This window comes from Pipistrellus hanaki, assembly GCF_964339955.1.
Source record: "Pipistrellus hanaki genome assembly, chromosome: 2".
In the NCBI taxonomy this organism is placed as follows: domain Eukaryota; kingdom Metazoa; phylum Chordata; class Mammalia; order Chiroptera; family Vespertilionidae; genus Pipistrellus; species Pipistrellus hanaki.
The window spans coordinates 185,892,869-185,906,352 of record NC_140504.1 but is presented as its reverse complement, the minus strand read 5'-3'; the positions used below and the strand labels follow the sequence as shown (position 1 = coordinate 185,906,352).

General features: G+C 42.2%; 1 protein-coding gene across 1 annotated transcript in view; it reads left to right on the top strand.

The window, feature by feature from the left end:
- MACO1 (macoilin 1) overlaps window positions 1–11,894 on the top strand; it is a 57,031-nt gene extending 45,137 nt beyond the window's left edge. The window contains exons 8-11 of the mRNA XM_084874947.1: window positions 556–738; window positions 3,945–4,065; window positions 6,527–6,701; window positions 11,436–11,894. Of these exons, the coding sequence (XP_084731073.1) occupies window positions 556–738; window positions 3,945–4,065; window positions 6,527–6,701; window positions 11,436–11,638 (682 nt within the window). The 3' untranslated portion in view covers window positions 11,639–11,894. The remainder of the gene's footprint in view (window positions 1–555; window positions 739–3,944; window positions 4,066–6,526; window positions 6,702–11,435) is intronic.
- The last annotated feature ends 1,590 nt before the right edge of the window (window positions 11,895–13,484 follow it).

Below are 13,484 nucleotides of genomic sequence, written 5' to 3'. Positions count from 1 at the left end.
CAGGGAAGGGAATATGGCTGAAATTTCCATCTGAAATGAAGCATCCTATGACCCTACAAGATCTAGTTTGGGATAATCTAGAAAAACCGTCACACAGCTGGAAAGGAAAGTCAGCACCATAATTATTATATTCAGGCGAAGACAGACATTCCCCACTCAGCCTTTACCACGGTTTCATTGGGGCTGGTTCCATCAGCTGTGCCTTGGTCAGACTGAAGTTCTTCCGATGTGCCTTGGGGCACTTGAATTAGTTTAGCTGTTATATTTCCCTCTGATAGAAACTTGTTTTACCCTATTCTCTGAATGACCTTCTGTAGATAGAGCAGAAGCTAGGTCTGTATCTTGTATGGCAGCTTGCTTATTGGGATTTAGAAATTGTTAAATAATTATGATAGTGTGTTCTATCTGGGCATTCTGGGAGTTGACATTTATGTTTGCTGTTCAAACCTCTTTTTTTACTTTGGCCTTAAAATGACAAAGAGGAACCATGTATTTCCAAGGTTCATAGTGGGTATTGTAATTGTAAAACTCTGTGTGATAATCATTTCCATTTAGGTTACATAATGCTGTGCAAGTGAAGCAAAAAGACAAGCAGAATATCAGCCAGTTGGAAAAAAAGCTAAAAGCTGAGCAGGAAGCCCGAAGCTTTGTAGAAAAGCAGTTAATGGAAGAGAAAAAGAGGAAGAAGTTAGAAGAAGCTACTGCTGCCCGGGCTGTTGCATTCGCTGCTGCGTCTAGGTATGTCCGGATCACCTGAATGCTTAATCTGTGGTTGGCTTTCGAGACAGCCATGGGAATTTGATGCCTCGAGCAGGATTAGAAATACAATAGTCATGCATGAATGGATTGCTTTTAATTATGGTTTTATTAGCTGGCTTAAACTACATCTGTGCAAGTTTGCATTCTCTTATAGCAATTTCATCCTCAGTGATCTCCATAAAGTGGGGGGAGGATATCACCATATGCCTCCCACACCTGGGAGGCAAAGAGCTGCTCATAAAAGGGCTTCTAGTTCTAGCTGGTTTGGCCCAGTGCACAAATTCGTGCACATCGAATGGAAATTCATTAGAAGAAATATTTTAATACTGCTATTCGCCCTTTCTCTATGACAGAAGTGTCAACCAAATTCATGATTGACAATGACAGATGGAAACACACGAGTGCGATTGGCGCCAGTGAGAGCTTATATATAGATAAACTTGCTTAATTAGACTTACTTTCTGATTTAACTAAACTTTTTCCAGCTCAGTGAAGCACTCCAACTTCTCTTTCAGGTAATTGTTAGCAACACAGCAGTAAATATCAACATGAAGCAGATTATTATTGTATATCATGCAGGGAAAACAAAGGGTAAAATATTGAACTGCAGCAGTGTTGACTGTATTCTGTGCAGTGAGAAAAAATGAAGTCATTTTCAACGTCCACCATTTCTTCTTTTTAGTTGGGTCAAGTTTCTAAGCTTTATTCTTTTCTTTTTTTTTTAAATATATTTTATTGATTTTTTTCAGAGAGGAAGGGAGAGATATAGAGAGCTAGAAATATCGATGAGAGAGAAACATCGATCAGCTGCCTCTTGCACACCCCCTGCTGGGGTTGTGCCCGCAACCAAGGTACATGCCCTTGACCGGAATTGAACCTGGAACCTTTTAGTCCACAGACCGACGCTCTACCACTGAGCCAAACCAGTTTCGGCTAAGCTTTCTAAAAATCCATTTTCTAATGAAAAGAAAATAGGATTCCACCAAGTCTCCTATCTACCTACTCCAGGACTTCTGTGAGGATCAACTGAGATGAGGCATGGGAAAACGCTTCACAGATATTTGGTTAAAGTGTGAAAAGTTTGCACCTGGCTTTAAAGCAATTTGTGTGCCTGGGCTGAAGAAACTCTAAGGAAGCTAGTTGCTAGGGAGAGGAGGTGGGCATTACTATGTGACGTCATTACCCGGCGTCCCTGGCAACTGTTTCCAGGCTGGGCTTGGCTGTGGACCGCATTTTGTGCCATGGGGTCTCCGCCGTGTCAGCTGCGATTTGGCGGGGTGTTGCTCCAGGGTGGTGGTGGGGCCTGTCTCCCACTTGGGGGAAGCCAAGTGTTGCTTTGTGGGCACCAAGTCCACGGTGCTGTTTCTCTGTCAATGGCCAGAGCACATCCTGACAGCTCTTGCGCTGAGTGTCTGTCACCCTGGTGGTCAGTGCGCGGCATAGCAACCAGTCAGATGGTCGGACACTTAGCATATTAGCCTTCTATGTATATAGATGGAAGAGAGGTAAAATCTTGGTTCCCAAGTACAATGTACTAACTCTCATGTCTTTGTTGGATATCAGCAAATTGTCAAATGTGCTGGAAATGATGGGGGGAAAGGAAACATAAGTCACTCTTAGATGTCATTGAACTTGTGGAGTGATGTAAATTAGGGACCACTTCCTATACCATTGAAAAGTATGCAAATATTCCAAACTTGATATGTAACTGCTATCTGAATATAAGCAAGGAGAGAGAATAGTTAAGAGCCTCTTTGTTTTTTACTTCTACTTCACTTTTTTCCCTTTGTTTTGTTGACTAGTCAAGTCACTTGCATGTTAGAAGTCAGTTACGGGTTTACAGATGCAGATTGAGGGTAAATCATTATTTCATTTTAAGTTTCTATTGTCATTTGTATCTATGTGGTATAACTCTGGCATTCTTTCTTGAGTTTTGCTTTTTTTAATTTGGTGTGTTAATAGCCTTTTTTTGGGTTCTGGCATTTGAAGAATGATTGATCAATCCTCAGCTTACCTTTTAGGAAATAACAGCAGGAGAGGACTCCTTCTCCTGTGTTATCCTGTCTCACCCCAGCAGACTCTGTACTGCACGTAGCTGAGCTCACTTGGCTTAGCAGCATCTATACAGACACACAGACCCTTTATTAGTCTGCCTAACCCTAACCTAATCTAAAGTGGAGTTTTTGGTTTGTTCATTGTTTGAAGATGTGCAAGCATTTCTGAAGCACTTGCACTTGCAGGAGATTTTTCTGAATAATAATCTAGTGTGGCCTGGGCTGTCCTTAATTCATCTACCACCTACACCCCTCCCATTTCCCCCCCAAAAGTCCACTGAGAAGTATATGATAATTCTTTAACCATGTTGTGTAGTGCCTCTTATACCTGAGAATCAGTAAGTTGGTTTTCTTTTCCTACCCTATATCCCTTTTGTTTCCAGTTAAGCTTATTTGTTTTGCTTTGATCTTACCCTTAGATGGCCCTTATTTGCCATCACTTGTGTAGAGGTCGTTTCTGTTCTTAACAAAATCTCAAGCCTTTGAGTCTCTCACTGGATCTATATTTTTATGTAGGCAAGACACCTACTTTCCCCATCAGGCTGTTTCTGCAATCTTGCCATCATCTTTTGTAGTTTATCCTTATTGTAGCCGTGAGAAGCCACCTAATGCTGTTTCCTTCTGTTTACTCCAGGCCTGTGGCAATCATGATTAAAGAAAGGTGAAAATGTCAAGTCATAGTCCCTCAAAAGTGAAAAAACATTCTGGTTCACTGCCCCCTGCTGGGCTTGTCTGGCTCTGCCTTGCTCAGTTTGTGTGCATTATCTCAAGTCATATGGTTGGGTGGGAAGCTTGTTGGGAAACCTCCATTTTTATCCCAGTTCTGTGACCTACAAGCTAGGTGACCATGAACTAGTATTATACCTTATCTACTGGTATAAAAGTCTATAATATACCCTATCCCCATAAAGAAGGTAGTGTGGGTGAAGTACCTAGCTTGGTGCCTGGCTCATATTAGATATCCGGTTAATGATAATTATTTTTAAAGAGTTGAAATTATCAAAGAATAGAGAGAATACCAGACAGTCAATACTTGACTGACTTTGGAGTATAGAGAAATACCAATCCTGCAATATAAGTAAACCAATAGTCTTTTAAGTCCCCTTATTTTCTTCTCTTCTTTTTCAAAAGGGGAGAGTGCACCGAGACCTTACGGAATCGGATCAGAGAATTGGAGGCAGAGGGCAAGAAGCTCACAATGGACATGAAGGTGAAAGAAGACCAGATCAGAGAGCTAGAACTGAAAGTTCAGGTAATGGGAGAACCAAAGGCTTTCTCGTACTTGAGTTCCTCTTCTGCGTTGATTGGTGACCTATGACATAATGTGGAGATGGTGCTTTTTGATACAGGAGAATCCCATTGCATCCGAAAATCTCTATGACAAGAGGAAGCTCTAATCTTGTCCAGCTCATTGATGTCATATTTAATTTAGTCAGATTCTAATGCAAGCCAGAAATGTTGATGGTCTTTTGACATGTTTTATACCAGAATTTGAATTACTCTAGATTCATTTTATTTTTTTTAGGTTATAGGCCAGATTAAGTATCCTTTGGGATTTGTACAGCTCTTATCAGCCCTAACCATGTCCTCAGGGAATTGACCATTCTAGGTTGCTCTGAGCTTTTCCAGAATGCAGTTCTGTGCAGAACATTGCGAGGAAAGCTGCCAGTGCTGTGAGTGTAGCCAGTTTTGGGAGCCATGGCCAAGTATTTGGCATTGGCACTTCAAGGGAACATTTAAAATGAATGTCATATATCATGAAGCTACTGTAATTTGACTCTGGTAGAACTGGTAAGAAATTACTGGCATGTCAGTGGAGTAAAATAGAAGACCTAGAAACAATACTTAAAGTGTGCGGTAAAGGTGGCATCAGAAATGGATGGGAATGGTGAGGAAAAAACACTAAAATTAGAAGGCCATTTCCATCCTACACAAAAAGAAATTCCAGATGAAGAGTTCAATGCAGAAATAAAAAGACATTTTATTTTAAGCTAGGTGAAAATATAGTAGAATTTCTTTAATCTTGAAATGGGATGACTTTCTAAACAAAAACAATGGAAAAGGTAAAAGAAGGAGACTAAACTTTGGGTGATGAGTACATAATGCAATATATAGCTGATGTGTTATAATATTGGAACTTATATAATCTTATTAACCAATGTCGGTCATCCCAAAATTAAATAAGTTAAAAATTACATTGCAGTAAAAAATATAATGGAAGAAATCACAAAGCAAAAAAATACAAAATATGAGAATAATCAACTGGGGGAGTATAGATAATGCAACAAATATAAATAAGAAATTAATACTCAATATATAAATTATTCATAAAAAGTGTTAATCTCAAATATACAGAAAAATAGGCAAAGGATGCCAACAGTTAATTCACAGCAGAAATAGAAATGGCTGATAAGAACATATCACTATATCCTTATTAATCACAAGACATAGATTAAGATTGAATATCATTTGTCTCCTAAAATTAGCAAAGAATTTTTAAATGATAATGTCAACCTGAGTGAGCCTACAATGAAACAGGCCTCAGACATTGCTGGAGGGTGTAACTTTCTGGAAAGGTCATCGACTTTTTAAGTATTTCCCTTGTTAGGATTTCCACCTAAGGCAAATACTTTTTAAAATCTTATTGATGATATATATACAGAGACGTTCATCATGGTGGTAATATAAATGCAAAAAAAAAAAAAAAAAGGAAACAATCTTAATAGGGGATTCATTTAATAAATTATGGTACATATATACCGTATGTGGGAGTACCATGCAGCCATTGAGAATTACATTTTCAGCTGAAATCGGTTTGGCTCGCGGTAGAGCGTCTGTCTGCGGACTGAAAGGTCCCAGGTTCAATTCCGGTCAAGGTCATGTACATTGGTTGTGGGCACATCCCCGGTAGATGTGCAAGAGGCAGCTGGTCGATGTTTCTCTCTCATCGATGTTTCTAGTTCTCTATCTCCCTTCCTCTCTGTAAAATATCAATAAAATATATATATTTTTAAAAATTACATTTTCAAAGAACATTTGAGATTATATAAGTTTTTTTTAATTCTACAAAACAACATATACAGTTATCTCATTTATGTTAGAAAATAAACATGTGCTTAAAAGACTAAAATAATATGTATCAAATTTTCACAATGTTGGGATTTTGGGTGATTTTCGTTTTCTTCTTTGAACTTGAATATATTTTAAAATTCTCTATAAGAAGTGTGTATATCTCTTTTAAAATGAAGAAATTAAAGTATTTCTACACATATATTTATGGTTACATTACCAGATGTTTTAAGTGGACTTATTCTGCAATGTGCCCTATTAAAATAATTAACATTTTTACAATTGTTAGTGCAAATGGAGAGAATTTTTGGCAAATTTGATTACAGTATTACAGCAACATTTGCAACTGGCAGGCAGGAAAACGTTCTTTTTGGTTCTGAATGAAGCTTATGAGACAGTGTGTTATTTGGAGACAGAAAAATCCAACATAGTCAAATTTATCTAACCTGTTTTTGTATGTTCACATTACCATACAAATACATCCTGCCCTCTACGTGGTGAGGTCTAAACCCGTAAAATACTAGCATTCTGTGTTCTCGGGGCCAGGTCAATAATAGCAGGACTTTATTTGTGATTCCAGGCTAATTTGTAGACATCGATGCCAAAATTACCTTGTAACATTGCTGCTTTGGTGATATTGACAGGAGCTTCGGAAGTACAAGGAAAACGAGAAGGACACGGAGGTGCTCATGTCAGCGCTCTCAGCCATGCAGGATAAAACACAGCACCTGGAGAACAGCCTGAGCGCAGAGACGAGGATCAAGCTCGACCTGTTCTCCGCGCTGGGGGACGCCAAGCGGCAGCTCGAGATTGCCCAAGGTAGGAGGGCAGCGGGCCCCGGGGAGGTGGTGTGGCTGAGAAGGCACAGGGCGCAGAGCACTTCAGTTTTCTCCTCAATGGTGTAAGTGCCCGGCATACCGTTTTATGAATTAGAGAACTGCAGTCACTCGGAGGTGCTGGTGCAGCAGTTCTTACGGGGTCTGTGGGAACAGGGAGAGGCAGGGACAAGCCAGTCTGGGGAGTCGGAGGGCTCAGGGAAGCTGATGTCTGAGCTGGGTCTTGAATGATGAGGAGGGGTTGGTGCCATGAAGAAGCAGTAGAGAGGAGTGAGGACTAGAGAGGCATATAGCAGAAGCAGCAGCTTGCGCGCGAGCCCAGGGAAGCTAGGAGGGCCTGGTGTGTTCAGAGCTGCAGCTGGCTGTGCTTGGCTGGAGAGAAGGTTACAGTCGAAGTGGTGAGTCTGCAGAACTGGCTGTTCACTCAGCAGGTATTTATTGAGACCTACTGTGTGCCTGTAGGATCCCTGTGAGAATCCCTGAGGGACCAGACAGTAACAAACATTTTGGTCTTAGGGACCTCTTTACACTCTTAAAATCATTGAGGACCCCAAAGATGTTTTTATAAAAACTGGATTATCTCTATCAACATTTATCTATTAGAAATGAAAAGTTCAAACATGTATTTCATAATTTATTTTAAAATAACATAAACACATTACTTGCTAACGTAAATAACATTTTTATGAAAAATAACTATTTTCAAAAAATTTTAATGAAAAAAGTGATATTGTTTTACATTTAACAAATCTCCAGTTTCTGGCTTAATAAAAGATAGCTCCATTCCCATCTCTTCCTACATTTAATCTGTTGTAATTGCGCTTGCCATGTTGTTTCTGGAAGACCCTTTCATGTCCATGAGGGAATGAGTGTGAAGAAGGCAAGTCATGCCTTAGTGCTATGGACCCTGTGGGTCCTGTGAGAGGGCAGGCCACGGGGCAAGGCCAGGCCTCCTGCCCTCAGATGGAGGCAGAGAGAGGGCTTGGCAGGGGAGGAGGTATCGGTGGCTTCATGAGGGAGGGGACTCAGCTTTGAAGGATGAATTCTGAGAGCAGAGAATGGCCGGGAAGAACATTGTTACTGGAGGAAATAGTGTAAGTGAAGGAAAGAAAGTGTGGGGAATGTCCAGGTGAGCAGACCAGTGACCCCCCGTTGGGGGATCTGGAAGAAGAGAGTGGGAGACCCGGAGGACCATGAATGAAGCCATCCTGGAGCACTTCTCCCCTTGGTGTTCAGGAGGAAGGGGTGAGAGGTTCTGGCTGTTGTTTTGGAAATCCCTTTCCGATAGCCATGTGAAAGATGGATGTGAAAGACAGTGGAGGCAGGGAGGCCATTTAGGAGGCTCCCACTGTCCCAGCTAAGAGTGGTGAGGGGGGAGCAGGATGTCCGGACGGGAGGGAAGGATAAGGGTGCCAGGACTGAGAACGAAGAACAGGAAGGTGTGAGGAATGAAGAGAGAGAGTTTGGTTTGGGATGTTTCCATTTGGAGTTGCTTCCTGGACACCCAGGTAAGAGTTCATCAGTCATTGGGAGTTTGGGGCCTAAACTCCAGAAAAGACCAAAGCCCCTGTGGGTGTGGGGTGGGATAGAGAAGTTACGAGAAGTTAGTGAAGTGTAAGAGGGGCTTGGAATGGCCCAGATTGTGAGCAAAAAGAGTCGGGAGTTGAGAATTGGGCTTATTAATCTATAGACTCAGGGAAAGCATTTAAAAAGAAGGGTTCTGGGATCCTGCTATAAAGCTGAACTGGTCATACACTGGCTTTTTGCCTGCTTGGCCCAGCTCCCTGAGAAGGGGCCACCTCTCTCTGTAGCATCCGTTTACTCCGATTTGCAAACGTGGAAGAGATTTCCCCCTGCAGTGAAGCAGCACCTGGCCTCCGAGTAGCTGAGGGGAGCTTGGCTTGTCAGCCCAGGAATTCTTCTAAAGCAACAGAGCAGCAGAGAGAAATGTCTTTTTCAAAAGTTCTGGGGATGTTTGCATATCACTGATTAAAGAAATCATATTTAAATCTGTGTAGAAAAAAAAGAAAAAAGATCCAGTGGTTCATGTATCAGACGCTGTAGGTAATTTTATTCACCTGAGGCTAATTGTTCAAAGGGAAGGAGGGCTTAAAGCTGAGGAGACGCAGGAAGTCCCAGGGAGCAGGTTCTTTCCATGGCTCTTTGCTACCGCCTTTCCCACTGCTTCCCTCACTGTCATGCTCAGAATATTCTAATAAGAACCCAACTTTGTAATTCAAGTCAAACCCCTGTGTTGCTTTTCTCCTTCCTATCTATATCATTGATTCATCCTGGTTTCAAAATGACTTTCATCTCTGCTGCATCCTTTTAAAAACTATGCGCCAAAACCGGTTTGGCTCAATGGATAGCGCGTCGGCTTGGGGACTGAAAGGTCCCGGGTTCGATTCCGGTCAAGGGCATGTACCTTGATTGCGGGCATATCCCCAGTAGGGGGTGTGCAAGAGGCAGCTGATCGATGACTCTCTCTCATCGATGTTTCTATCTCTCTATCTCTCTCCCTTCCTCTCTGTACAAAATCAATAAAATATATTAAAAAAAAACAAAACAAAAAACTATGCCATCATGGGCAGCTACATTTTAAATATATTACCATCTTCTGCAGGACTCAGAATGAGTGTGACTCAAATGCATCCTCCTTCCTTTCTAAGCATTTAAGTTTCTGAAGTGCTGCTCCTAACTGTTCTTCCTCTAGCGGACCAGGAAGCTCCAAAGAATGATGGAAATTGCATGGGCTTTGGGACGAGGGGTCCTGGGTCGCCCTCCTCCTCTACCTGTTAGTAACTGGGCAGGATGCATAACTTGCAGCGCCTCAGCTTTGTACTGGGCTGGCACTAGGGATACCGTGATGAGAGAGAAAAAGTAGGTAGTCCTTGCCCTCCTGGAGCTCATGGCCCAATGGAGAGATGATGAACACAAGCCATCACCTAGGTGAATAGTTACAGGAGAGGTGGAAGAATGTGTAGGCAGGAGTGCAGACTCGAGCCAGACTGCATAGATTTTAATCCTGGCTCTGTTTGTCACTCAACCTCTATGTGCCTGTTTCCTCATCTATAAAATGGATGATACTGATAATAATTTCTGCCTGATAGGGTTGTTGGGATAAATAAATGAGTTTGTATGTGGAAGTACTTAGAACAGTGTCTGGCACACATGTGTTAGCTAATATAATTATTGTTAGAGGCCCAGTGCACGAATTCATGCACCAGCGGGGTCCCTCGGCTTGACCTGCAAGATTCAGCTGAAACTGACTCTCCAACATTCCCCGAGGGCTCCGGATTGTGAGAGGATGCAGACCAGACCAAGGAGCCCCTCCAGTGCCTGGGGCTCGGGAGCGAAGCAGGAGGTTGGCCAGCGGGGAAGGGACTGCAGGACGGCTCCAGGGCGTGTCTGGCTCATCTTGCTCAGTCCCGATCGAAAGGCTGGACCTCAGCAGCAAGCTAAACTACCTGTCAGAGTGTTTGCCCTCTGGTGGTCAGTGTGTGTCATAGCGACTGGTTGGTCAACTGTCTGCCCTCTGATGGTCAGTGCACATCATAGAGCGGTTGAGCGGCCTTAGCATATTATTAGCATATTATGCTTTGATTGGTTGAATCGATGACTGGACACTTAACATATTAGGTTTTTATTAGATAGGATCATTATTACAAAAAGTAAAGTGACAGAAAGGAAAGTTTAGAGTGTGTTGAGAATCTATGAGTTGAGGAGATAGGGTCTGGTTTAAATGGGAAAATTAGGAAAAGCATTGTAAGGAATTAGAAATGGAAACCCCAGGAGTTAACATAGAGAGAGCAAGGGAAATAGCCCTGAGGCAGGCATCATTGCTTGGGTGAAAAACTAAGACTAGTGAGGGAGGGTGTCAAAGGCTCAGCCCATGGCAAACTGGACAGCCAGTTTGAGTCACTTAGAGCCCCTGGTGCAGCAGCCACAGAGCCAGAGCTCCATTTACTTTCTGTATGAGGACCTGGGGCAGTTCTGAGGCCTTAGTTGATCTGTATTTCTTGGTCTGATACCCAGAGATAGCCCACCCTCCCAGAAAAACTTTGCAGCTCAAGAGGGAGAGCTATAGTTTAAAATCATTCCCTCTTTTAAAAAAAAAATATATATATATATTTTATTGATTTTTTTACAAAGAGGAAGGGAGATTGATAGAGTTAGAAACATCGATGAGAGAGAAACATTCATCAGCTGCCTCCTGCACACCCCTGCCGACTGGGGATGTGCCCGCAACCAAGATACATGCTCTTGACTGGAATCGAACCTGGAACCTTTTAGTCCGTAGGCCGACACTCTATCCACTGAGCCAAACCGGTTTCAGCAAATCATTCTCTCTTAGGCTGCCATTGGTGACTGCTGTGCTCAAAACGTGGCTCCTGGAAATTAACCTCTTTGCTTAGTCACACCTGCATAGACAGAATCCCTTTTCACTGTGAAACATGCCCCTCAAGCCATCCATTGGCTATGAATGGTTTCTGTATTCTCCCATGGTTTAAAAGCACACACACAAACATGACAAAGACAGTACGTGGCTCACACACCTAAAATATTTACTCTTTGGCCCTTTACAGGAAAGTTTGCCTACCCTTACAAACCCTGACATCAAAGCTGAGTCACGCCCACTTCGGGCTGGCCTAGGAGGGCTTTGTGTTGGGTTGGGTTGCCCTCCCTTCTCACTGATGGCGGGTCTTTGATCTTCCAGGACAAATTCTTCAGAAAGACCAGGAAATCAAGGACCTGAAACAGAAGATAGCCGAAGTCATGGCCGTCATGCCCAGCATAACGTACAGTGCCGCCACCAGCCCCCTGAGCCCGGTGTCCCCCCACTACTCCTCCAAATTTGTGGAGACCAGCCCCTCGGGACTTGACCCCAACGCCTCTGTTTACCAGCCCATGAAGAAGTGAAGGCCGCTGTGTTCCACCCAGCAGTTCGGTTACCAGGAGGCATTGCAAAGGAGCGTCTCTGGCAGTCAAGATAACAAAGTTTATATTGTATTTTGTGGGACTGCATATGTTGTCATTTTTAAAAGGGGGGGAAAGAGAACATCCACATCTGATTAGACCTGCCCATCAGTCTTTCTTGTAAATTTTTAGAAGACCTCACAGAACTTTGCAGTTTATTTTTCTCGGCCAATGCATTAAAACCATTCTTGGATTTCAAGTAGCCAATTTTGCCTTTTGTGTAATCTTACAGTTTCCTCTTGAAGAAAGAAAAGGAAAAAAAAGGGTTTTGCTTCTCAATCCTCTATTTCTGTTTTGTTTTGTTCTTAAGCAAAACTTGCCCATTGGATCCATGTGGGGTGATATTGAAAACTTTGTTTTTAAGAGTGAAAGAGTTAAATAACCTAACACAGTTTTGATTGTATAGTTGAATTCAAGATGGTGATTCTTGATATTACAGAAAACAACATTTGATTACTCCTCTAAGGACCAAACAGATTGAAGGCGTGTCATTTAAGCTGAGGGGAGAGACTCAGGCGATGAGACTAGATGTGTTTGAGATGTTTCTGTTCCCATCAGTGTGTGTAGACCTAGAAAATGGCTAGCAGCAGTCTTGTTCACAGTGCCTTGGGAAAAGACATTTCAAGAGGAAACTCGGTGATTTTAGACTATTTTCCCCCTTTGTCATCACCTATCTTCTTTCTGTATCGAGCTCACTGCGAATCCTGCTGTAAAGCTGGTGAGTGGCTGGGCTGTTCGTCACCACCACGCCAGCACTCTCTTTCCTGTCACAGGAAGCACCACCGTGCTCCCGCTTGTCTGAGAGCCAGCCCCTCGGGAAGGTGAGCTGGGCGGTGTCTGTGTACGTGAGACCGCAGTGACAGCTAATAAAAGCTGCAGTTCTAGGTTCTTTTGTTTTTGTTCTGTTTTGTTTTGTTTTCATTTCATTTCACTTAACTGTGCTTTTCACTCTTCATCATCTTCTGTTTGATGATTTAAAACAAACTTGACTATTCCTCAGCTCTTGTGCCAAGGAGGGTTTTTTTTTTCTTTTTTCGTTTGTTTAAAAAATTTGAAACTCAAAACTCTGCACAAAGATTTCAGTTTCAAGTGTATATTATACATTGATAGGAAAGTGTTTGCACTGGCAACTTTTGGAAGTGTTTAAGAATCAGGGTGGGGGCGGGGGGAGGGCCTGGGAGAGGGAGGGGCCAAGCAAAATTGTATTTGGAAACTAGGAAAATTAAGAAACCAAATAGATTGGTTTTGCTTCCTTGCCATGGGTTCTGGAAGGACATAGTTCTTCCGAAACTTCCTGTTAATTGGCATGTATGTCTCATTTAAAGAAAATTAAGTAGGACAAGCAAGTCAGCAAAATAGAAGTATTAAAAAGAATCATCCTTTTAAACACAGATCTTATTTTGGGATTAAAAAAAAAAACTTCTAGCTTTAGCCAGGTGTGCATGTTGCTGCCATTTTGCATTTTTGAATCATCTTGTGTAATTGTCACCATGAAAGTGTTACTCAGAATTGTCATAGGTTTTTTTCATCTTTGTGCAAAAACATGGAAAATTGTCACTGACTTTGTGTTGAGGTTTCCCCCATTTTGCTGCCTTTTGGGACACTATTTTTGTTAAATACTTGGTCTTGGCTGCATTTTTTTTTTCCTGTGGGGTTCAAAAGAATAAACATTTTCTTACAGATAAACTAGTTTTCTGCCTTTTTACCTTTTTAGGAGGGCACAACAAGTTTGATTGTTCTGAATGAACTTTAGATTATTGCTCTTGTTCTCCCCTCATGTCAGCTCCTG